Below are 22,068 nucleotides of genomic sequence, written 5' to 3' on the forward strand. Positions count from 1 at the left end.
CACTGCACTACAGCCTGGGCGACAAAGTGAGACTCCGTCTCAAAAAAACAAAACAAAGAAAAAAAATTGAACTTTTTTTTTTTTTTTTTGAGATAGAGTTTCCCTCTTGTTGCTCAGGCGGGAGTGCAATGGCACGATCTCCACTCAACGCAACCTCCCACTCCCGGGTTCAAGCCATTCTCCTGCCTCAGCCTCCCAAGTAGCTGGGATTCCAGGCATGCGCCACCACGCCCGGCTAATTTTGTATGTTTAGTAGACACGGGATTTCTCCATGTTGGTCAGGCTGGTCTCGAATTCCCAATCTCAGGTGATCCGCCTGCCTTGGCCTCCCAAAGTGCTGGGATTACAGGTGTGAGCCACCGCGCCCGGCCAAAACATTAACTTTTTTGGCGATTTTTTTAAAGCTCATCAGCTATCATTAGTGTTAGTGTATTTTATGTGTGGCCCAAGACAATTCTTCCAATGTGGCCCAGGGAAGCCAAAAGATTGGACACCTCCATTTATAGTATAAAATGAGAGCCACCAGGCTTTCGACTCAGACCCTTTTCCTTATACTGCCAGTCAGCTGCGCGCAGGGACTCGCAGTTCAGGGTTCATCACCAGCAGATTCCCTCTCTTCCTTGCTTGCTCCGGCCAGCCTAGCCGTGGGCCAGTACAGTATGGCCCGGCCCCGCCCCCGCCCTTCCCAGACGTCCACAGCCTGGCCGGTCCAGCGGGCGGAACCGATAGTGTCTGGCAACTTGGCTCGCTCGGACTCTGAATCCCGGAGCACCAGGCGCCCACGAGAACGCTGTTCTCCTTGACTTCCGGGCGCACGCTCCTCTGTCGCCGCCGTCAGAGCGGAATTCCCGGTGCCACCGCAGCCGCTGTCTGTGCGCCCAGCTCTGCTGCCGCCATGGGGATCTTAGAGAAGATCTCGGAGATCGAGAAGGAGATCGCTCGGACGCAGAAGAACAAGGGTGAGGGCCGGACGGGCGGGGCCTTCCTTTCTGCCCGCCTCAGTTTTCCTGTCTGTAAAATGGGGGAACAACTCCAGCAGTAATGCTGGGACAAGATCCGAGGCCGCGGAGAAGTTGCCAGACAAGTGCCGAGGCCGGCCTGCGCGCCCAAGGCAGGGCCAGGCGGGAGCGGGTCTCACACCCAGGTCTGACTGCAAACGGCCCCCAAGAGATCTGATCAGTCCTAGACCGTGTGTCCAAGTAGAGTAATCCCAGCTCACAGAGCAAGCATCTGACCCATCTGACCCAGAGAGAGGCAGAGCTAGGGTTCAAACCCCAGTCTCCTGATGGCTGGGCCCGGGGCTTTGGTGGTCTCCCCTGTTGTTTTGGAAAGTACAAGAGGAGACCTCTCAGGAACAGCCTCACTCAGTAGCTGAGAGCCCACTGGAGCAAGGGAATCAGGACTCTGGAGTCTGGAAGGCCTGGGTTTGAACCCCAGGTCCACCACGTACCTTCTGTAAAACACTGGAAAGTCACTTCACTTCTTGGAGCCTCAGTGTCTTCATCTGTAAATGGGGTGATACTTTCCTGCTCCATCTTAGCACACAGCTGAGTTAAATTAGATGGCCTTTACAAAGCACTGGGCACATGGTAAGCACTCAGTATTTAAAGTAAACACCCCAACATAGATAATAGATAATGAAGCCTCAAATCTGGACTTTAGAATGTAAGGGCTGGAGGAGCTCACAGAAGAGAGATTAGGAGAGAATGATGACACTAGGAGGAAGTGGGACTTGAGCTGGTTGTTGGGAGGGTTTCCCAGGTGGGGGCCACTACTGAGACAAAGACATGGGAGTGAGCATGATGTGTTCATGGGACAGTGAGAGCAGTCTAGATCACAAGGTGGGTATGGAAGAGTAATGGGAGAAGCAATTGGCCAGGCTAGTAGCTAGCCATTCAGGCTTGTGGGAGAAGGAAGCAAGCAACAACAGATAGCTGGTCCCAGTGTCTGCCTTCCCTTGGTTCCATTTAGGTTTGAAGGCCGAGGAGTTGAGGGCCCTCTATGACTCATTCCTTCTGTAAATCTTTTTTGTTTGTTTGTTTGTTTGTTTGTGACAGTCTTGTTCAGTCACCCAGGCTGGAGTGCAGTGGCGCCATCTGGGCTCACCGCAACCTCTGCTTCCCAGGTTCAAGCGATTCTCCTGCCTCGTCTCCAAGTAGCTGGAGGCACGCACCACCACACCCAGCTAATTTTTGTATTTTTTTAGTAGAGAGGAGGTTTCGCCATGTTGTCCAGGCTGGTCTTGAATTCCTAACCTCAGGTAATCCGCCCTCCTCAGCCTCCCAAAGTGCTGGGATTACAGGCGTGAGCCACCATGCCCGGCCGATCTTTCCTGAGCCTTTACTATGTGCTAGGCACTGTGGTTAAAGCAGTGAACACAGCAGGCATATCCCAGCCCTCAGATCTGACCTTCTAGTTGACAGTCTGAAAACTAGAAATAAAATAAATAAAACAATGTCAGCCAGCAGTATGTGCTATGAAGACAAACCAGGGTGATACAGCAGAGTATTAGGGGTGGGGAGGGGCTGGGGATTGGGCCTGCTTAGGTGAAATGATAGAGAAGACCACCATGAGGATGGGGCGTTTCAACTAAGACCTGAATGAGAAGAAGGAACTGGTCATGCAAACATCTGGGAGAAGAGTGTTCCTGGCAGAAAGAACAGCTAGTGCAAAGGCCCTGAGGCAGGAACAAACTTGGCTGTTTACAGATCAACAGGACTAGGGTGGGGTGCAGTGATGGGACAGGAGGGGGTCGATCATGCAGAGCCACAGGTCATGGGAAAGACTCTGGGTTGTGTTCTAAGGCAGTGGGAGCTGGTGCAGGGTGCTAAGCAGGGGAGGGGCTATTCTGACTTCTGTCTTAAAAGTTCCCTCTGGGCCGGGCGCGGTGGCTCAAGCCTGTAATCCCAGCACTTTGGGAGGCCGAGACGGGCGACTCACGAGGTCAGGAGATCGAGACCATCCTGGCTAACACGGTGAAACCCTGTCTCTACTAAAAAAAACACAAAAAACTAGCCGGGCGAGGTGGCGGGCGCTTGTAGTCCCAGCTCCTCGGGAGGCTGAGGCAGGAGAATGGCGTAAACCCGGGAGGCAGAGCTTGCAGTGAGCTGAGATCCGGCCACTGCACTCCAGCCTGGGCCACAGAGCCAGACTCCGTCTCAAAAAAAAAAAAAAAAAAAAAACAGTTCCCTCTGGCTGCTGTGTGGAATATTACCTGTAAGGCCCAAGGAAAGTCACAGGGAGGCTAGAGATGCTGCTACTTTGGCTGTGGTAGACAAAGGAGATGTAAAGGTGATTAAGACCTAGTCCTTCCCTTCAGATATGCTCAGAATTTTAGGAGCTGGGATGACAGGAAGGGCCATGTGAACCTGACTGACACTGAATCCTTTTTTTTTTTTTTTTTTTGAGATAGTCTTGCTCTGTTGTCCAGGCTGGAGTGCAGTGGTATGATCATAGCTCACTGTAATTTCAAACTCCTGCATTCAAGCAATCTTCCCACCTCCACCTCTCGAGTAGCTGGGACTACAGGTGTGCACCACCACACCGGGCTAATTTTTACATATATATATTTTTTTTTCTTTTCTTTTTTTTTTTTTGTTTTTTTTTTGTTTTTTGAGACAGAGTTTCACTCTTATTGCCCAGGCTGGAGTACAGAGGTGCGATCTCAGCTCACAACCGCCGCCTCCCAGGTTCAAGCGATTCTCCTGCCTCAGCCTCCCAGGTGTGCACCACCACGCCCAGCTAATTTTGTATTTTTAGTAGAGACAGGGTTTCTCCATGTTGGTCAGGCTGGTCTCGGACTCCCGACCTCAGGTGATCCGCCCACTTCGGCTTCCCAAAGTGCTGGGATTACAGGTGTGAGCCACCGCGCCCGGCCAATTGTTACATTTTTTGTAGAGGCACAGTCTCACTGTGTTGCCCAGGGTGGTCTTGACCTCCCAGCCTCAAGCAGTCCTCCCTCCTTGGCCTCCCAAAGTGTTGGAGATTACAGGTGTGAGCCACCATGCCCAGCTGCAGAACCCATTCTTGACCCTTTCTCATTGCTATCAATTCACACATTCACTTGGCAAAATATTTCCTGTGTGCTTGGGCCCTGTGCTGGAAGCTGGGGATCCAGTCCCATTTCCTGACCTACCAGAGTCAGGGAAGTAAAGAAATAAGATAGTTTTCAGACTTCAGAAGACAGTAAACTGGCTCACGAGGCAGGAAGGGGTCTGGGGAAGGACGGAATTTACTGTAGATTATAGCCAGCTTTTATTAGGTGCTTACTGTGTGCTAAGCGATGTTCTTAGTGCTTTCTGTAAAACTTCTCCATTATTCCACCATCAAAAATCTGCTGAAGTATGGTCAGGCACAGTGGCTCACGCCTGTAATCCCAGCATTTTGGGAGGCCGAAGTGGATGGATCACTTGAGGTCAGGAGTTCGAGACCAACCTGGGCGACATGGTGAAATCCCGTCTCTACTAAAACTACAAAATTGGCCAGGCGTGGTGGCACCAGCCTGTAGTCCCAGCTACTCGGGAGGAGGAAGCAGAAGAATCTCTTGAACCCAGGAGGTGGAGGTTATAGTGAGCCAAGATCACACCTGTGCACTCCAGCCTGACACCAGCAAGACTGTCAGTGGCTCACACCTGTAATCCCAGCATTTTAGGAGGCCGAGGTGGGTGGGTCACCTGACATCAGGAGTTTGAGACCAGCATGGAGAAATTATATATTTTTGAGATATATATATAATATATATAATGGGAGAAATCCCATTTCCACTAAAAATACAAAAAATTAGCTGGGCATCATAGTGTGTGCCTGTAGTCCCAGCTACTCGGGAGGCTAAGGTAGGAGAATTGCTTGAACCCTGGTGGTGGAGGTTGCGGTGAGCTGAGATTGCGCCACAGCATTCCAGCCTGGGCGATATAGCGAGACTCCATCTCAAAAAGAAAAAAAAAAAAAAGAAATCTGCCTAAGAAGTTAATACTGTTAATAAACCTATTTGCAGTTTAAGAAACTGATGCACAAGAAAACTAACTTTTCCAAAGTAAAACGGCCCCAGTAATTGCGGGGTGGAGTTCTGACACAAGCTGTCAACCTCTGTAGGACACCGCCCTCTGAGACTGGGCAGGGGAGGCCTCTTTGAAGAGGTGACGTTTGAGCTGCACCTCAAATGATGGGAAGGAGCCAGCTCCAGAAAGATCTCTTTGAAATGGAGAGAATCGCCAGTGTGAAGGTCCCAAGGAAGGCATGAGGTCCGCATGCTCTAGAAAAGAAAAAAAAGAAAGGCCAGGCCCAGTGGCTCAACCTGTAATCCCAGCACTTTGAGAGGCTGAGGCAGGAGGATTGCTTATGGCCAGGAGTTCAAGACCTGGGCAACATAGCAACACCTCATCTCTACAAAAGCAATTTTTTAAATTAGCCAGTCCTGGTAGTACATGCCTGTAGTCCTAGTTATTCAGGAGGCTGAGACAGGAGTTCAAGGCTGTAGTGAGCTATAATTGTGCCACTGAACTCTGGTCTGAGTGACAGAATGAAACCCTCATCTCTTTAAAAAAAGAGAGAGGAGAAAGCCACTGTGTCTGGAATGTAGCAGAGTGCGTTGAAGTAGCCAGGAGCCAGGTCACATAGGGTCCTGGTTCTCAGTCTCAACCACGGCCTCGTTTTAGAGCAAAGAGTTTGTAACACCATTTACAGTCCTGAAATGAAAGTCCTCATCAGTAATATAATTTGTGTACCCACAGAATTTGAAAAAAAACAATGTAATACCCTAATAATATAAAGGAGAAGAAGAAAAAGGAAAGTAATTTATAATGAAAATGGTATTTATGGCCGGGCGCAGTGGCTCACGCCTGTAATCCCAGCACTTTGGGAGGCCGAGACGGGCGGATCACGAGGTCAGGAGATCGAGACCATCCTGGCTAACACGGTGAAACCCCGTCTCTACTAAAAAATACAAAAAACTAGCCGGGCGAGGTGGCGGGCGCCTATAGTCCCAGCTACTCGGGAGGCTGAGGCAGGAGAATGGCGTGAACCCGGGAGGCGGAGCTTGCAGTGAGCTGAGATCCGGCCACTGCACTCCAGCCTGGGCGACAGAGCGAGACTCCGTCTCAAAAAAAAAAAAAAAAAAAAAAGAAAATGGTATTTATTTAAATACGCAAATGCCGGAGTGCTGCCAGGATCTAACGAAGTTACCTTGAAGCAGTGGAATCACTGGGGGTGGGACAGCCACAATGCAGGTGCGTTGTGTTGGCCACTAAGTTACGCCCCAAGAGGTGCTGCCATGGCAGCGTGGGATCCCCGAATAGTGAGCAGCTCGAGGTAAAGTTTCAGACAAAGCATGACGTAGTATTCCCTTCGTATACAATAGTTGTGTTCCTGGACATTTCAATGTCTATTAACACTGTACAAAATGTCCTGTGTTTATACATAAACAGAGCTAGGTTCTAGGCCTGGCGATCCTAACCCAGGTTTTCCCTTTGTAGATGCCTTTAGGATGTCACAAGTCATGGACTTGGGACAATTCTCCTTGGCTACGCAGGGCTGACTCACCTAATAGGGCAGCTGGTTTCCCTGCCCCCTGCCCAGTAGATGCCAATGATGACTTCACCATCAAAGTGAACAGAAAACATCTCCCAGAATTTCCAGAATGCCCCCCAGGGAGCGGTGCCACCTTTGTTGAGAACCATTGGTTCTCAGTAGGGTGGTGAGGTCTCAACAAAGAGATGGGATTTTTAAATTTTTATTATTTTTGAGATGGAGTTTCACTCTTTTTGCCAAGGCTAGAGTGCAATGACACGATCTAGGCTCACTGCAACCTCTGCCTCCTGAGTTCAAGCAATTCTCCTGCCTCAGCTTCCCAAATAGCTGGGATTACAGGCATGAACCACCATGCCCAGCTAATTTTGTGTTTTTGGTGGAGACAGGGTTTCTCCACGTTGGTCAGGCTGGCGTCAAACGCCCGACCTCAGGTGATCCACCTGCCTCGGCCTCCCAAAGTGCTGGGATTACAGGTGTCAGCCACTGCTCCCGGCCTAAGAGACTGGATTTTATTTTAAATGAATTGAGAAGCCAAGGGAGCCTTTTAAGCAGAAGGGTGGCTTTTTTTTTTCTCATAATCTCCTTGACAGCGGTTGCTTCCCAGCCAGTACTTGGCGGCGTGTGGGCCCTGCCTGACCCCTGGGCTTGGACACCCTGGCCACTCATTTTCTGTCTTGTTTTCCATCCTTTAGCCACTGAGTATCATCTGGGCCTGCTGAAAGCTAAGCTCGCCAAGTATCGGGCCCAGCTCCTGGAACCGTCCAAATCAGCCTCGTCCAAAGGAGAGGGCTTCGATGTCATGAAGTCGGGCGATGCCCGTGTGGCACTGATTGGATTTCCCTCTGTGGGTAAGGTCAGTGATGGTCAGCATGGGCCTCGGGGAGGAAAGCAGGAAGTCATCTTTCAAACAGGTGACCATCCAGGCTCTCCTCGCTGCCTTTCTGCTTAGCTCCGGGGACACAGAAAACCTGGGCTCCCCCAGGGTCAGATCCCAGCCCTTTATCATCCTAACGTGGAGGACACTCTTTCCTCTTGCCAGCAGATGTAGCCCTACTTGGTCTTCCAACTCAGGCATCACGAACAAATACTTCTCGAGTGTGTATCTTGAGTGGTGTCATGTGCTGGGCACTATGCCAGGGACTGGGGACATAGCACGAATGAGACAGAGCTCTGTCCCTGCCCACATAGAGCTCCCATTCTTGAAGAGAAAGGACAGTAAATAAGTGAAGATGAGGTGTATCAAGTGAGGAGCGTGGACTGGTTAGTGGCAGGGCGAAGGTCTGCTAGTTACTACAGGTCCTGGCAGGTTTCTCTGGCGAGTGAGTATTTGGGCATGGGCCTGAAGGAAGTGAGGGAGCTTGCAGAGTCCTGGGTGAGAACATTCCAGACAGAGGGAACAGTCAGCACAGAAGCCCTTAGTCAGGCGCTCGCTTAGTGTGTCCAGGGAGGCCCAGGTGGCTCCCTGAGGAGCACCAGGAGGGGAGAAGACAGAGAGGATAGGGGCTTATGGGTGGCCGGAAGGACCCTGGCTTGGACTGAAAAATGAAACTGTGGAGTTTTTAGGTTTCTTCGGTTGGGTGCGGTGGCTCATGCCTGTAATCCCAGCACTTTGGGAGGCCGAGGGGGTGCGGATCACCTGAGGTCAGGAGTTCGAGACCAACCTGACCAACATGGAGAAACCCCGTGTCTACTAAAAATACAAAATTAGCCAGGCGTGGTGGCGCATGCCTGTAATCCCAGCTACTCGGGAGGCTGAGGCAGGAGAATCGCTTGAACCCGGGAGGCAGAGGTTGTGGTGAGCCGAGATTGTGCCGTTGCTCTCCAGCCTGGGCAACAAGAGCAAAACTCCATCTCAAAAAAAAAAAAAAAAAGATTTCTTCTGAAAGTTGCTCTGTTTAGTGTACAATCTATATTGGTTTATTTATTTTTTTTTTTGAGATGGAGTCTCGCTCTGTCACCCAGGCTGGAGTGCAGTGGCACAGTCTCAGCTCATTGCAACCTCTATCTCCTGAGTTCAAGCACTTGCAGTTATCAGTCAGCCTCCCGGGTAGCTGGGATGATGGGTGCCCACCACCATAACCCCCTGATTTTTGCATTTTTGGTAGAGATGGGGTTTCACCACGTTGTCCAGGCTGGTCTCAAACTTCTGACCTCAGGTGATCTGCCCACCTCAGTCTCCCAAAGTGCTGGGATTACAGGTGTGAGCCACCGCTCCCGGCGTGATTTACTTTTTATGTGAGACATAAAATAAACGTCATTGCAGAGTTTTGAGCAGAAACGAGATATGTCTGATCGGCTTTTTTTGTTTGTTTTTTGTTTTTTGTTTTTTGAGGTGTAGTTTCACTCTTGTTGCCCAGGTTAGAGTGCAATGGCGTGATCTCAGCTCACTGCAACCTCCGCCTCTCAGTTTCAAGCAATTCTCCTGCCTCGGCCTCCCAAGTAGCTGGGATTACAGGCATGCGACAACCCGCCTAGCTAATTTTTTGTATCCTTTTTTAGTAGAGACGGGGTTTCACCATGTTGGCAAGGCAGGTTTTGAACTCCTGACATCAGGTGATCCACCCCCTTTAGCCACCCAAAGTGCTGGGATTATAGGTGTGAGCCACTGCACCCGGCCTAAAATAAACTTTTTATTTTAGAATAGTCTTGGATTTACAGAAAAGTTGTAAAGGTAGCACAGAGTTCCCATATACCCCACGCCCATTTTCCCTGGCAGTTAACCTTTTATACCAATGAATGTTGATCTGTTCTTGCCTCAAGTCCATGTTTTATGCAGATTTCCTTAGCTCCTCCCCACTGTCCTTTTTCTGTCCTGAGATCCCACATCACAGTTCAGTTGTTATGTCTCCTTAGGCTCTTCTAGACAGTTCCTTATACTTGCCTTGATTTGATAACCTTGATGGTTTCAAGAAGTACCATTCCCATATTTTATAGAAAGTCCTTCAGTTAGGCCGGGTGCGGTGGCTCAAGCCTGTAATCCCAGCACTTTGGGAGGCCGAGACGGGCGGATCACGAGGTCAGGAGATCGAGACCATCCTGGCTAACACGGTGAAACCCCGTCTCTATTAAGAAATACAAAAAACTAGCCAGGCGAGGTGGCGGGCGCCTGTAGTCCCAGCTACTCGGGAGGCTGAGGCAGGAGAATGGCGTGAACCCGGGAGGCGGAGCTTGCAGTGAGCTGAGATCCAGCCACTGCACTCCAGCCTGGGCGACACAGCGAGACTCCGTCTCAAAAAAAAAAAAAAAAAAAAAAAGAAAGTCCTTCAGTTGGGGTTTGTCCAGTGTTTTTTTTGTGGTTAATCTGGGGTTATAGTTTAGCAAGGAAGACCACAGAGGTAAAGTGCCATTTTTATCACATCACATGAAGGGCACATACTGTCAACATGACTTACCCCTGCTGATTTTGATCTTGACCACCTGGCTGAGGTGTGTCAGTTTTCTCCACCATGAGATACTCTCTTCTCCCCTTGCCACACCGCTTTGGGGAGGGAGGTGACTGTGTGCAGCCCCAATTCCATCGCCTCCTTGAGGGGAGCATCTACAGAAACTGTTTGGAATTCTTCTGCCTGGGAGATGTGTCTCTCTTCTCCCATTCATTTGTTTTATTCAATCATTTATTGATATCCATATGGACTTGTGGGGTTTACTTTGTGCTTCGGGGTCTAAACACATACCATGTTATTTTGCTGCTCAAAAGGTTTTAACTTCGGAGCTATTTTAGTTGGCTTCTTTGATGTACTTCCGCCATTGTGTTTTTCCAGCACTTGCTCACTTTCTGACACTGCAAGATGCCTCAAGCTCATTTTGTATATTCCCTGCCCTGTCCTAGAATCTGCCATTTCTCCAAGGAGCCCTGGTTCCTTTGATTGGAGAATAGCATTAGAAACCACCATCTGGGCGCTGACTTACTTTTTTTACAGAATCACTCTGGCTGTTGTGTAGCTAGCAGGCTACAGCAGGGCAAGGTGGAAGTGGGACAGCGGGGAGGTTGCTAGAATATAGGCCAAGTGAGCAACAACCAAAGCTCTTGGACAGGTGCCAGGGAGCAGCTTCTAACTCAGTTCAGCTGAACAATTTGAGCCCACACCCAGTTTCCATTGCTCTGGGCCAGGCATAGGGGAAGGTGGTAACAGCTACCTTTCCTTGAATGCTTGCTGCATGCAGGCTGGGCGGTGTTTCGTTTTGTTTGTTGTACTGTCTGCCTATATGATTGGTATATGTATCAGAGAGAGAGAGATTGATAGAGAAGCCGCTCTAGTTACCCTTGAAGTCTGGGCCTGTGGCAGATCCCACCTGCCTTTTTGGGAGTATAGGCTCTCCCACCATGGGAGGGCCCAGTTCTTACTCACAGGGGCCAGACAGAATCAGGGAGTCGCCCCAAGGTTGGTTGCTGGGTGTCTCAACAGCCATTGCCTGCCTGTTGGGGCCACCCTGTCTATCCATACCTGTCCACTCCACCAGGTTTTCATCATTTCTTGGGTTTCCAGGAGGTCCCCAAGGCTGAGGATTTCTGGATTTGAGGACTCGATGTATTTCCATCGCATGCCACATTCTGGGCTTGAGAGGTCTAAGGGTGCCTTGGGGAGGTGTGCCCCTGTCTTCCTGCCAGTCAGCCAGAAGGCAGGGTCTGGATAGCTGGCCCTGCAACTCAGAGTCTCAGGCTTCTTGTTCCTGGGGCCCTGCTGATTAGGATGGAGCAGGAGGCATGGGGCTGGGTTTCTTCCCTCCCCGGTTCTGCCCACTGCTTGGCTGGCCTTCTCAGCCACAGCATCTATCACTGAGATGTTACAGTGTTCGGAGCGAGGCACATCCCGGTCCTTACCTTTTTAATCCCTGTGCAGTCCTGTGAGGGAGGGACTGGGTTCATGCCCATTCTACATGTAAAGACCCTGAGCTGAGAGTATGGAGTTTCCTGCCCGATCCCAGGATACCCCGGCAGAGGCAGGTTTCAAAGCCAGGTTTCTCCAACTCCCAGCCACAGTGAATGGTGGCCTGAGTGGTCACATCCACATCTTCCCAGTTCCCCACTCCCTCCCTGCGGCACCTCTCCTGTCAGCTGTCTCTGCTTCAGCCCAGGAGATTGGCGTCTCCTTGCACAGCTCCTCACACCCTCCCTAGGTGCACAGCACGTCTGGGTACTGGTTCCACGAGTGCCATGGGACTGCTACCTGCTTAAAGTTCTCTGGGGCCAGGAGAGTCTGGAGAATTGTGTGGGGCTAGGGGAGGCTCCTGATGTATGTGGGGAACCCCCTCAGAATCCAGATCCCTGCCTCTACCCAAGACAGTCCTGAGGCCGCCAAGGAACAGATAGACCCTCTGATGTCCGACCCATCCAGGACAGGGCCAGAGGCAAGCCCTCCGGCTGGGAGGTCTCTTCGCAGCCATCTAGGTCACTGAGCCGAGGGTGAGAGGGGCTCCTCCTGCTGCCTGCACCTGCAGGCCTCCAGCGCCTGGGGCCTCTCCCAGAAGGCCAGACACAAGGCTCCTCAGTGCAATGACCTCCTTTTCTCCTAGTCCACATTCTTGAGTCTGATGACCTCCACGGCCAGCGAGGCAGCGTCCTATGAGTTCACCACTCTGACGTGTATTCCTGGGGTCATTGAAGTAAGTGTGTGTGCTGGGCCCAGGAGAAGGGACGTGTGCTTGTGTTTGGACTTGTGCCTGTGCCCGCCGTGTGTGAGTCAGGGTGGATGTCCCCATGTCAGAATAGGCTCTGGACTGAGCTGCTTTGCCCTCCAGCACCGACAATTCTGGGGATCCTAGCTGCTGGACCCCAGAGATGCCTGGTGGGGCCTGGAACCAGGAGGTGAGGCCAGCATGTGGCTACTCTGCCTGGTGCCTCCTGTGCGAGATCTCCTCCCCAACACCACTGCAGGTCTAGTCACTAATTGCTGCTTGGCTGTATCCTTCTGCCTCCCCATGAAGCTTCACTGCCTTGGGCTGTGTTTGCTTTGGGCAGCTGGGTGCTGTGGCGTTAAGTTCCCACGGTGACGCAATTTATTTGTGAAGTGCTGGTACCATCAGCCATGAGTATTGTGGGACTGGGAGATCCTGAGCCCTCTCTAGGTGGCTACTCAGCTCATAGGCTGTGGTGTGCACTGGGCTGGGATGGTGACGAGGCTCGGGCTTGGCCACAGGTTTGCACCTGGGTTTCCCTAAGCCCCTGAGCCCTGGGGCCATTCCAGATGTCCCAGATCCAGGCAGGACCTTCCCAGTGGAGGCCCAGCCTTGCCTTACCTTTCTTCTCTTCTGCATCCTAGTACAAAGGCGCCAACATCCAGCTCCTGGACCTTCCTGGAATCATTGAAGGCGCAGCCCAAGGTGGGAGGCAGGGCAGGTGTGTGGGAGGCAGGATGGAGCTCTGTTACTGATTGTTGAAACTGGGTGTGGCTGTCATGGAGATCACTCTGGATCCCTGGTCTGTTATCCCACTTTCCAGAAAAGACAGGTTCCAGTTCAAATCCTTGGCACCAAACTAGCTTTGTGATCTTGGGCAAGTGATTGGCTATCTCTAAGCCAAGCTTCAGTTTCCTCAGCTATAGAATGGGCATGATCATACTTAATTTACAGCATAGTTTTCAGGCATTTAGCCTGGGGCTTGCCACATGGTAAGGGTGGGCATAGGATAGCCGTTATTATCCCGTTACTCCTTTTATGATGGTGGGTGTCGGATTTTCTTCTGAAATAACTGTGAGCAAAACACGTGGATTAAAGAAAAATGCCAATAAAATCAATCAGCTTGTGCTGGTATGTGGCAGAGGCTGTGGTAGGTCTGTAAAGGACAGGAGTCCAGGGCGCCGTGGGCTGGGTAGTGGTCACATGGGTTCGTGTATGTAACTCCATCCCTCCCACCCATCCAGGAAAAGGCCGTGGCCGGCAGGTGATCGCTGTGGCACGCACAGCTGATGTCGTCATCATGATGCTGGATGCCACCAAGGGAGAGGTGCAGAGGTCCGCAGGGTGGGGCATGGGGCAGGCTCACATGTCTGGGGAGGGCCGATGTGTCCCTGAGCTCATACTGGGCGGCCTGTGGGTGCTTGGCCCTCTCACATGTGAGAGTAGTGGTAGGACTTTTCCCACACTAAACCCAACACCAGCCAGCCTGTGGCGTCTTCTCCTCAAGGCTTGTGTCCAGCCAGCACAGAGGCGTCTTGGGGCTGGGGGCCAAGGGGCTTGGCCTGGCTCTGCTTCCTGTTCAGAGGCACAGGTGCCCCCTCACTGCCCAGAACCTGCCAGAAGCCCAGCCCCAAGCACAGAAGCATTGTTCATCCCACGTCCTGGCAGAGGGGCACACCAGGCCTGCTTCCTTGGGACCAGAAGGAGTACCCTCATGTGGTCACCTCGTGGGGGCTCCACCACTTGCCTGTGCATGCCGACTGTAAACCGGACCGGTTCCCTCTGCGACTGTGGCAGAGTTTAGAAGCTCCCTGCAGCTCTGGGGCATTGGGAAGGAGTGTTCTCCGGGTTGCTGGGGAAGGGGTGAGGAGAGAGTCAGTCTCTGTCGGGGTGGACAGTGATGTCCTGCGTAACAGGGAAGCTGTGCAGCCTGGCTCTGTGGACAGCCTGTGAAGGGCTTATGGGGTGCTCTGCCTAGGTCTCTGCTGGAGAAGGAGCTGGAGTCTGTGGGCATCCGCCTCAACAAGCACAAGCCTAACATCTACTTCAAGGTGAGGCACCTCTCGGGCCTGCAGGCCAGGGGTGTGGCAGTTTTGAGACTGCATTGGCCGGCGACTGAGGCTGTGGGACCATTGCTGTGGCCCCTCGGTTAGCAGTTCTCCCCGTCCCTCTCTCCTCTTTCAGCCCAAGAAAGGCGGTGGCATCTCCTTTAACTCAACAGTCACGCTGACCCAGTGCTCGGAAAAGCTGGTGCAGCTCATCCTGCACGAATACAGTATCCTTCCCTGAAAGACACGTGAGGGAGGGCAGTGGGGGGACTGAACAAGACAGGAGGACTCGTGGCGCAGGGTGGCAGCAGGTCACCCCCACTGCCCCCGCTGTCCATTTGACCAGCCTCTGGGCAAGCTCCAGATTGCCAGGGCTGCAGCCATGCACTTGACAATGGCTTCCTGGCTCCTCGCCAAGTACTGGGCACTGTGGTAGCCAGATGACATCTGGAAGAAAAAGATGTCATGGGAAACAGCCTCTGATGATGGAGGGTTCCTAGCCTGGAGAAGCCCCAGGGAGAGCTGGGGAGTGGATGGTGCCTCTAAAGCAAGGTTGGGGGCTGGTTGGGTTCTGGGGCCCTGGGGATAGGGTAGGGGGCCTCAGGCAGAGTTATGTCTGGCATATGGAGAACTCTTAGAGTGAGCTGTGAGCCCCTCATTGCCAGAGGTGGGTGAGCAGAGGCAGGATGGCCCCCACTGGAGTCCTGCACAGGAGAAGCTGGGTTCGACCAGCTTTCAGATGCTCCTGGTGCTAAAACCCAGGCTTCCCCTGAGGGGCCTTGGGGATTCTAGCAGGTACATTTTTCTCCCTGCCTAGCTGTCAAGATTAAAACCCTGTGTTGGGCCGGGCGTGGTGGCTCACGCCTGTAATCCCAGCACTTTGGGAGGCCGAGGCGGGCGGATCACAAGGTCAGGAGATCGAGACCACGGTGAAACCCCGTCTCTACTAAAAATACAAAAAAAATTAGCCGGGCGCGGTTGTGGGCGCCTGTAGTCCCAGCTACTCGGGAGGCTGAGGCAGGAGAATGGCGTGAACCCGGGAGGCGGAGCTTGCAGTGAGCCGAGATCGCGCCACTGCACTCCAGCCTGGGCGACAGAGCCAGACTCCGTCTCAAAAAAAAAAAAAAAAAAAAAAACCCTGTGTTGATTGAAACTTTTATATATTGTAGTCCCTCTGGGGAAGAGAAAAGAAGGCTTCCAAAGCATTACAATCTTGTAAAACCTCACAAGCAGATAACCGCCAAGATCCCATGCGGCCAGCATATTGGCTCTTTGGGGCCCTCCGCTGAGGAGGGACAGGGGCAGCTGGTACACAGGTTGCCCTTAATCGGAGCCCCTCAGAGATCTTCAACGCAGAAGTTCTCTTCCGAGAAGACTGCTCCCCAGACGAGTTCATCGATGTGATCGTGGGCAACCGGGTGTACATGCCCTGCCTGTATGTAAGTGCAGGAGGGGAGCCCTGGCCTGGCCACTCGGCCTTTCCACCACATGCATTTCTTCAGCTCCCGGAGCCTTGTGAGAGAAGCAGAAAGAGTTTGAGGCTCTCCCCTCCCCTCCCCTCACCTCAGTGGCTGCTTGAATCTTGCAGACATGGAGAGCTTGAAACCAGGGTTCCAGCCCAGCCTTCCCTACCCTGAGGCAGCAAAGGAAGGGAGGGCGTAGACTCAGCTCTCCAAGGAAGGGCTGCAGCCAGCACAGGGCAATGGAGGGCCCTTTCCTGGATGCCTTGCTCCTATCCTCAGCACCAGCCTCCACCTTCTCAATCTCAGGTTTATAACAAAATCGACCAGATCTCCATGGAAGAGGTGGACCGCTTGGCCCGAAAACCCAACAGTGTGGTCATCAGGTGAGGCCGCTGGCATCCTGCCACTCTGCTGTCCTTGCTCTGGGTTCTGACCCCAGTCGTCAGGCCTGCCAGCCACTTTGGCTGTGGAGGAGGAAAAGCCAGCACAGCCTCCAGCAGCACACAGCCCTCATGGAGCCCATGACTTCCTGCCCAGGGCAGAGCACTTTGTCCATGAGGCCCAGGAGACACTGCAGGAGGGTCTCCTTCATAGCTGCTGGAGGCATTGGCCCGTTCCAGTTGTGAATTGCCATGGGCAGGGTGGGTGATGTCTTATGGACTTTGGTTAAGAAAACAAGGATTTCATCAACCAAGGTTAAATGGTTAAGAGGCTTCTTAACTTAGGCCAGATGCGGTGGTTCACGCCTGTAATCCCAGCACTTTGGGAGGCCGTGGCGGGTGGATCACGAGGTCAGTAGATCTAGACCATCCTGGCCAACATGGTGAAACCCTGTCTCTACTAAAAATACAAAAATTAGCCGGGCGTGGTGGCGTGCTCCTGTAGTCCCAGCTCCTCAGGAGGCTGAGGCAGGAGGATCACTTGAACCCGGGAGGCGGAGGTTGCAGTGAGCCGAGATCGTGCCACTGCACTGCAGCCTGGGTGAGAGAGCGAGACTCCATCTCAAAAAAAAAAAAAGGCTTCTTAACTTAGTAGTGAACCAAGGTCCCCGCAAGAAGCCCTGGGTGTGAGCTTACCTCTCCTGGTGCTCTGGAAGGTGTGGCTTCTGTCTGACCACAGCTCAAAGGGGAAAAGGGAACTAATGTTCTCAGGCCCACCTCCTTTGCAGGGTGGGTCCCTGGGGTACTGCCTGCACTCTGGCTGTTTGTTCACTTGCCACCACAGCCTGGCAGGCTTCTCTTTGGGGCAGACTGATTCAGGTGCTCTACTTTGCTGGTTTCCTGGCTGGGAGCGGATGCTCTGCAGCTTCACAGTGAAGCTTGGCCGACAGTACGGAGAGCTCGAGGACCAAGAGGCTGGACAGTGCAAATGATGGATGAGGGTCCCGGCCTGAGCACAAGGACCATTTTGTGGTGGTTGTAGCCACCACAGAGAATAGTGTCCGTCCTACAGCACAGCCTCAGCTCCTCTCCCACTGCTGTGTCCCAGGCCTTTGAGGGGCTGCCATCCTCAGGACGTGAGAGCCTCTACACCTTTACCTGCTTGTGCTTAGAACAGCTCTACAGAGGTCAGGACACAGCTCAGGGTCACACTGCAAACCTTCAAGCCACAGTCCACCCAGGCCTGGTGCCTCCAGAGCCTTGGTTATCCTCTCTTCTTGCTGAAATCCCTGCTGGACTTCCTGGAAGTCCATCGCTCCTCTCAACAAGGAGTGAACTCGGGGTGTCAGGGTTCTTAGCGTTTGCCCATGGTCCCATCACAGCCCCCGACAATCTCCCCACGGCAGCCCTTCATCAACCACACATGCTGCGACCCTCCACAGAGCACGGGCTTGCCAGCCCCTAGGAGAGATGCTGACCCTGGTTGAGTGTGACCATGATTGGTGCCCAGAGGCACTGGCAGCAGAAACATCAAGCTGCCATCAGAGTAATGGGCTTGTTTCCCTGTGGGTACCAGCGGGCCGCCTGGCCAGTGGAGGTTGTCCCCTCCAATAGTGAGAAGTGGAGACCTCAGCCTCTGAACTCACAGGGGCCCCTGCCTGACTGGCCTCTTTGCAGCTGCGGCATGAAGCTGAACCTGGACTATCTGCTGGAGATGCTTTGGGAGTACTTGGCCCTGACCTGCATCTACACCAAGAAGAGAGGACGTGAGTTGCACTGCACGTAGCTGAGCAACAAGCTGAGCTTCATCCTCCCTAGAAGGCTGCCAGGCCAGTGTGTGGTGCCCAGAGACCCCGGCACTGGCTCTGGCCTGGCTTGTCTAGACACATCTCAGCTCTTTTCCCTTCTCAGCGCTGGGCACTGCTGGTTTTGAGGGTGCCCTGGTGGGGCAAGGCTACCTTGGGGTCCCCACTGGCTGTAGCAGTCAGTGCCCTCCTGACCTCCCCTCACAGTGACAGGCCCCACTGCACGAGCATTAGGGACCTGAATCCACAGGAGCCGTCCCCATGCCTGACTCCTGCCCATCCTCCTGGTGCACACACACACACACACACACACACACACACGCGCGCGCCCTGGGGTTCCAACTGCTGAATTTGGAGCAGTTTGCATCAACCCTGACCTTGGCAGCAAGGAGTGAGCTGCAGCTTCCCTCACTAGACTCCAGCATCCCTTCGCACCCTGCCCGTTCAGTCCAGGTCCTGGTCTCTCTCGGTGCTGTCACGGCAGATGGGTGGCAGGCACTGTGAATCCTAGAGTTTTGATTTGTTTTGAGTCACTGTGTTAAGGTCGGGTTCGTAGAAGATGGCACAGGGATCTATGTGGAGGGCATGCTGGATGTCAGGGGGAGGCTAGGCCAAGGCAAGGAGACCGAAAGGGCCTCCGTGGCCAGCTCTTCCCTCGTGCAGAATCACGAGGCGGCAGCGTGGGCCCTGATACGTGGCTGACTCTCCCCATCCCGCCCTGCAGAGAGGCCGGACTTCACAGATGCCATCATTCTCCGGAAAGGGGCCTCGGTGGAGCATGTGGTGAGTTGACAAGACCTGCTGTGACAAGGGGTGGGAGCTCTGCATGCCCCTTGGGACTCTGTTCTGCCTGACGTGCCCTGGGCTGGGGGTAGGCTCTGCTGGTCTCACTCTCAGATGTCAATGCAGGCTCTGGCGTGGGACAACCTGGGGCTGCGTCTGCAGCACCCCTTCCTAGCTGTGTGCTGAGGCTCTGACCTCTCCTGTGAGCAGGGTGTGCTGCCTGCCCTCCCCCCCAGGTAGTCAGGAGGACACATTGAACGAGGTCCAGCATGTAGGACACTCAGCATGCTGCCTGGCACTGCATAGATGCCAGTAACCCTGCTCCCATGCCATTCAGGCATCCAAGGAGAGTGGGGAGTGGCGCCAGCTCAACACAGAGGTCAGGACAGCAGCTTCAAGGAGGCAACCTGAGCTGGCTTGTAGGACTAGGAGGTCTGGCAGTGAGGAGTTGGGGTGGGGAGCATCCCAGGTAGGGGAGCAGGCATGCACAGGCCCCAGGGGAGGTGCTCTGGGCTTAGGGAGCAAGAGGCTGCCTTTCCCTGTCCAGGATTCTGTCACCTGAACATGACCCTGCAGGCACAGATGGTGGTCAAGCTTCAGGTCACATGGCCGTCCTCCTGGGCTGATGCTTTTCTGGTGTTGTTTTCCTCAAGCTCATTTCTTCTCCAGATCTGTATCCTGTAGGCAAGGGACACTGTAGACCCAGCTGTCCCTGCAGCCCCTTAGGACAGTGGTGGCTGGGCCTGCAATCTGCTCTTGTGCATTCATTCCTTCCACAAGCCCAGCCCCAGGTCTCCGAGTGCCACCCTGGAGGTATTAAACAAATGAGGCCAGGCAAAGTCCCATCTCTCTCAGGGCCTAGGCTTGAGGTCACAGCAGGAGGAGCCAAGGAGACTCACGATTACCCTCCTGAATCCCTTCAGTCACTCACAAGTGGCAATGCTGGGCAAGCTGAGTCAAACAAAACCCATTTGCAGACCAGAATCAGCCACCTTTCCATCTGTGTCAAGGAAATGTTCCTGCAGGCCTGGTGCTGGCCTCCGCCCTCGGGACTCTGGGCTGAGGCGTTGGGTCTCCCACCAGGGCCTGGAAGACCTGTGGGCATGTGGGAAGAGGAGTCACATTGCACAATTGCAGAGTCCCCTCCCCGCCGCCCTCCACTGTGCCACCGTCAGCGTGACAACCAGAGGTCCACACTCTCGGGGCAATTGCTGGATGCCTCCTCCAGGGTCTCCTTCCAGTTTCATGTGACCTCTGGGACCCCTGGGACCTTCATCCCTACCAAGGGTATACGCTGCCCTGGGAGTTGGGGGTGATATGATGTGTGGGAAGCTTCAGGCCACAGGTGGGGCCAGGAGGAGTGAGAGACGGTGACCAAGCCGGGGAGACTCCAAGCTGTCACCTGTCCCATTCTGAAGGAGCATCTGTTCAGGCAAGGCAGGCAGAGGGCCACTAGCAGCCAGGCCCCTGACCTTCCCCTGGTGGCTGTGGGAACATTCCTAACTAGGCACCATAGCTGGCAGACCAGGAGTGGGAATGGCATGGCCACCTGCAGCTGTGATTGGGAGGCTGTGTGCGAATTGAGCACGTGTCAGTCCTCTACACAAGGCCCGGACTATGGGCACCTGCCGCAGGAACTGCTGCCTCTTAGCCTGTGTCCTGAGCTTTGAATGTGTGGCCAAGCTTCGGATGGGGTTATGGGGAGCCTCACCTCTACCTGACTCTCTCTCCTGTCCTCCAGTGCCACCGCATCCACCGGTCACTCGCCAGCCAGTTCAAGTACGCCCTGGTGTGGGTGAGTTTCTGGGTGGAAGGCGAGCAGGCTGGGTTAGGCATGGAGCAAGGCGTTCACACTCTCTGTGTGGTGTTCCTGTCCTTCCTGTGGGGATTGGCATGTCTGTGTGTCTGTCCTCCATAGAATGTACATGCCAACCCAGGGTAGACATGGGTCTTCCCCACCCTTTCTTTTTTCTGGTGTTTGCTTTTTTTCTTTTTTTTTTTTTGAGGCAGAGTCTGGCTCTGTCTCCCAGGCTGGAGTGCAGTGGCACCATCATGGCCCACTGCAGCCTTCATATCTGTGCTCAAGCGATCCTCCCACCTCAGCATCACAAGTAGCTGGGACTACAGGCACACACTACCATGCCTGGCTAATTTTTCATGGAGATGGGGTTTTGCTACCTGGCCCAGGCTGGTCTCGAACTCCTGAGCTCAAGTGATCCTCCCACCTTGGCCTCCAGAAGTGCTGGGATTACAGGCATTAGCCACTGTGCCTGGCCCTCCCCTACCTTTGAGATCAGGGATGGTCAGAGCACTGCGGACGTCCTGCTGCCTGAGGCCCCCACCTTACGCCATGGCATTCACCCCCCCAGGACACCCACACCCGGGGATATCTTCCGTGGCCTTGGCCAGTCCAGGCTGAGGTGACCCTTCTGCCCCCATTCCTCACCCAGGGCACCAGCACCAAGTACAGTCCGCAGCGGGTGGGGCTGACCCACACCATGGAGCACGAGGACGTCATCCAGATCGTGAAGAAGTAACGGCGCCCACCAGGCCTCCCGCCCACCTGCCTCCTCTCCCTGGGGAGCTGGTCCCACTGGGACACACAAACACCCAAACAGAAAAATACAAATACACGTACCCCAGGAAGGGGTCCCTCAAGTCTCTGCTATTTACAGAAGTTTCTTCAGTAGGCAGATGAAGAGGGTGTCGGGGCAGAGGGGCTCGGCTGGAGGCATTTCCCATAAGACTGAGCCCTCGCATAGGGGTTTTGAGTTTGTAGTGCTGAGCCTGCATCTGTGCCGCCAGCCCCCTGCACTGAGGGAGCAAGTTGCCCACCTGCCCGCCAGCCGGGGCCTAAAGCAGATGGCATGCTCAGTGCCAGGCTGGTAGCTGGGCCTGCCGGGGTCCCCAGGGGCTGTGGCTGCTGTCACGGCACCTCACTCCCTCAGTTCGTGCCAGCTTCTCTGACACTAGGGGTGGGGGCCCTTCCAGGAGGAAGCCCCCTTGGGTCCCCCACACAGGGCTCTCCATGATGGGAACCAGAGGTTAGTGGCTTCAGAGGCCCAGCTGACACCCTTCACAGCCTAAGGGCTGTCTTAAAGTGCCTCCCCCTATATCCCCCTCCCAGGGCAGCCCCTGCCCAGCACAAAACCCCACGACCCTGGCTCTGCACGCCTGGGGCAGGGACTTCTGAGTTTAGGATCTGTATTTTCTAAGTCCCCAGTTCTCCTGACTCTCCTTTCTGAAATAAAGGATTGAAAACGGTTCCTGTTCAGACTGAGAACACTTTGTTAACGTGCTGAACAGTAGCCAGGTTGAGTCAGGTGAGCACAGGTCAGGCATTGGGGGTAGCAGTGGGGCTGGGGGTCGGAGAGGGTGGAGCCTGGGCCCCCAAGGCAGATGCAAGCCTTGGGTGGCAAGGAGAATGCAGGGTTCCTCACCCAGCCAC

At 53.8% G+C, this 22,068-nt stretch overlaps 1 protein-coding gene across 6 annotated transcripts; it reads left to right on the forward strand.

Annotated features, from left to right (window-relative positions):
- The first annotated feature begins 801 nt into the window (after positions 1 to 801).
- DRG2 (developmentally regulated GTP binding protein 2) lies at positions 802 to 21,884 on the forward strand. Of its 6 annotated transcripts, none has more exons than XM_077968682.1 (13): positions 802 to 959; positions 7,218 to 7,373; positions 12,040 to 12,129; positions 12,786 to 12,846; positions 13,386 to 13,476; positions 14,120 to 14,192; positions 14,326 to 14,416; positions 15,531 to 15,628; positions 15,959 to 16,035; positions 17,710 to 17,798; positions 18,562 to 18,620; positions 20,362 to 20,415; positions 21,071 to 21,884. In XM_077968682.1, the coding sequence occupies exons 3-13, from the start codon at positions 12,058 to 12,060 to the stop codon at positions 21,155 to 21,157; spliced, it is 852 nt and encodes a 283-aa protein (XP_077824808.1). In that variant the 5' UTR covers positions 802 to 959; positions 7,218 to 7,373; positions 12,040 to 12,057; the 3' UTR covers positions 21,158 to 21,884.
- The last annotated feature ends 184 nt before the right edge of the window (positions 21,885 to 22,068 follow it).

This window comes from Macaca mulatta, chromosome 16 (genome assembly GCF_049350105.2).
Source record: "Macaca mulatta isolate MMU2019108-1 chromosome 16, T2T-MMU8v2.0, whole genome shotgun sequence".
Taxonomy (NCBI): Eukaryota; Metazoa; Chordata; class Mammalia; order Primates; family Cercopithecidae; genus Macaca; species Macaca mulatta.

Bases quoted from the DNA above. Each gene is read 5' to 3' on its own strand.
- DRG2 (XM_028835501.2), top strand. From the start codon at position 896: ATGGGGATCTTAGAGAAGATCTCGGAGATCGAGAAGGAGATCGCTCGG. The intron at 960-7,217 runs GTGAGGGCCGGA...TCCATCCTTTAG, and splicing joins TCGGACGCAGAAGAACAAGG to CCACTGAGTATCATCTGGGC. The intron at 17,799-18,561 runs GTGAGTTGCACT...CCCGCCCTGCAG, and splicing joins CTACACCAAGAAGAGAGGAC to AGAGGCCGGACTTCACAGAT.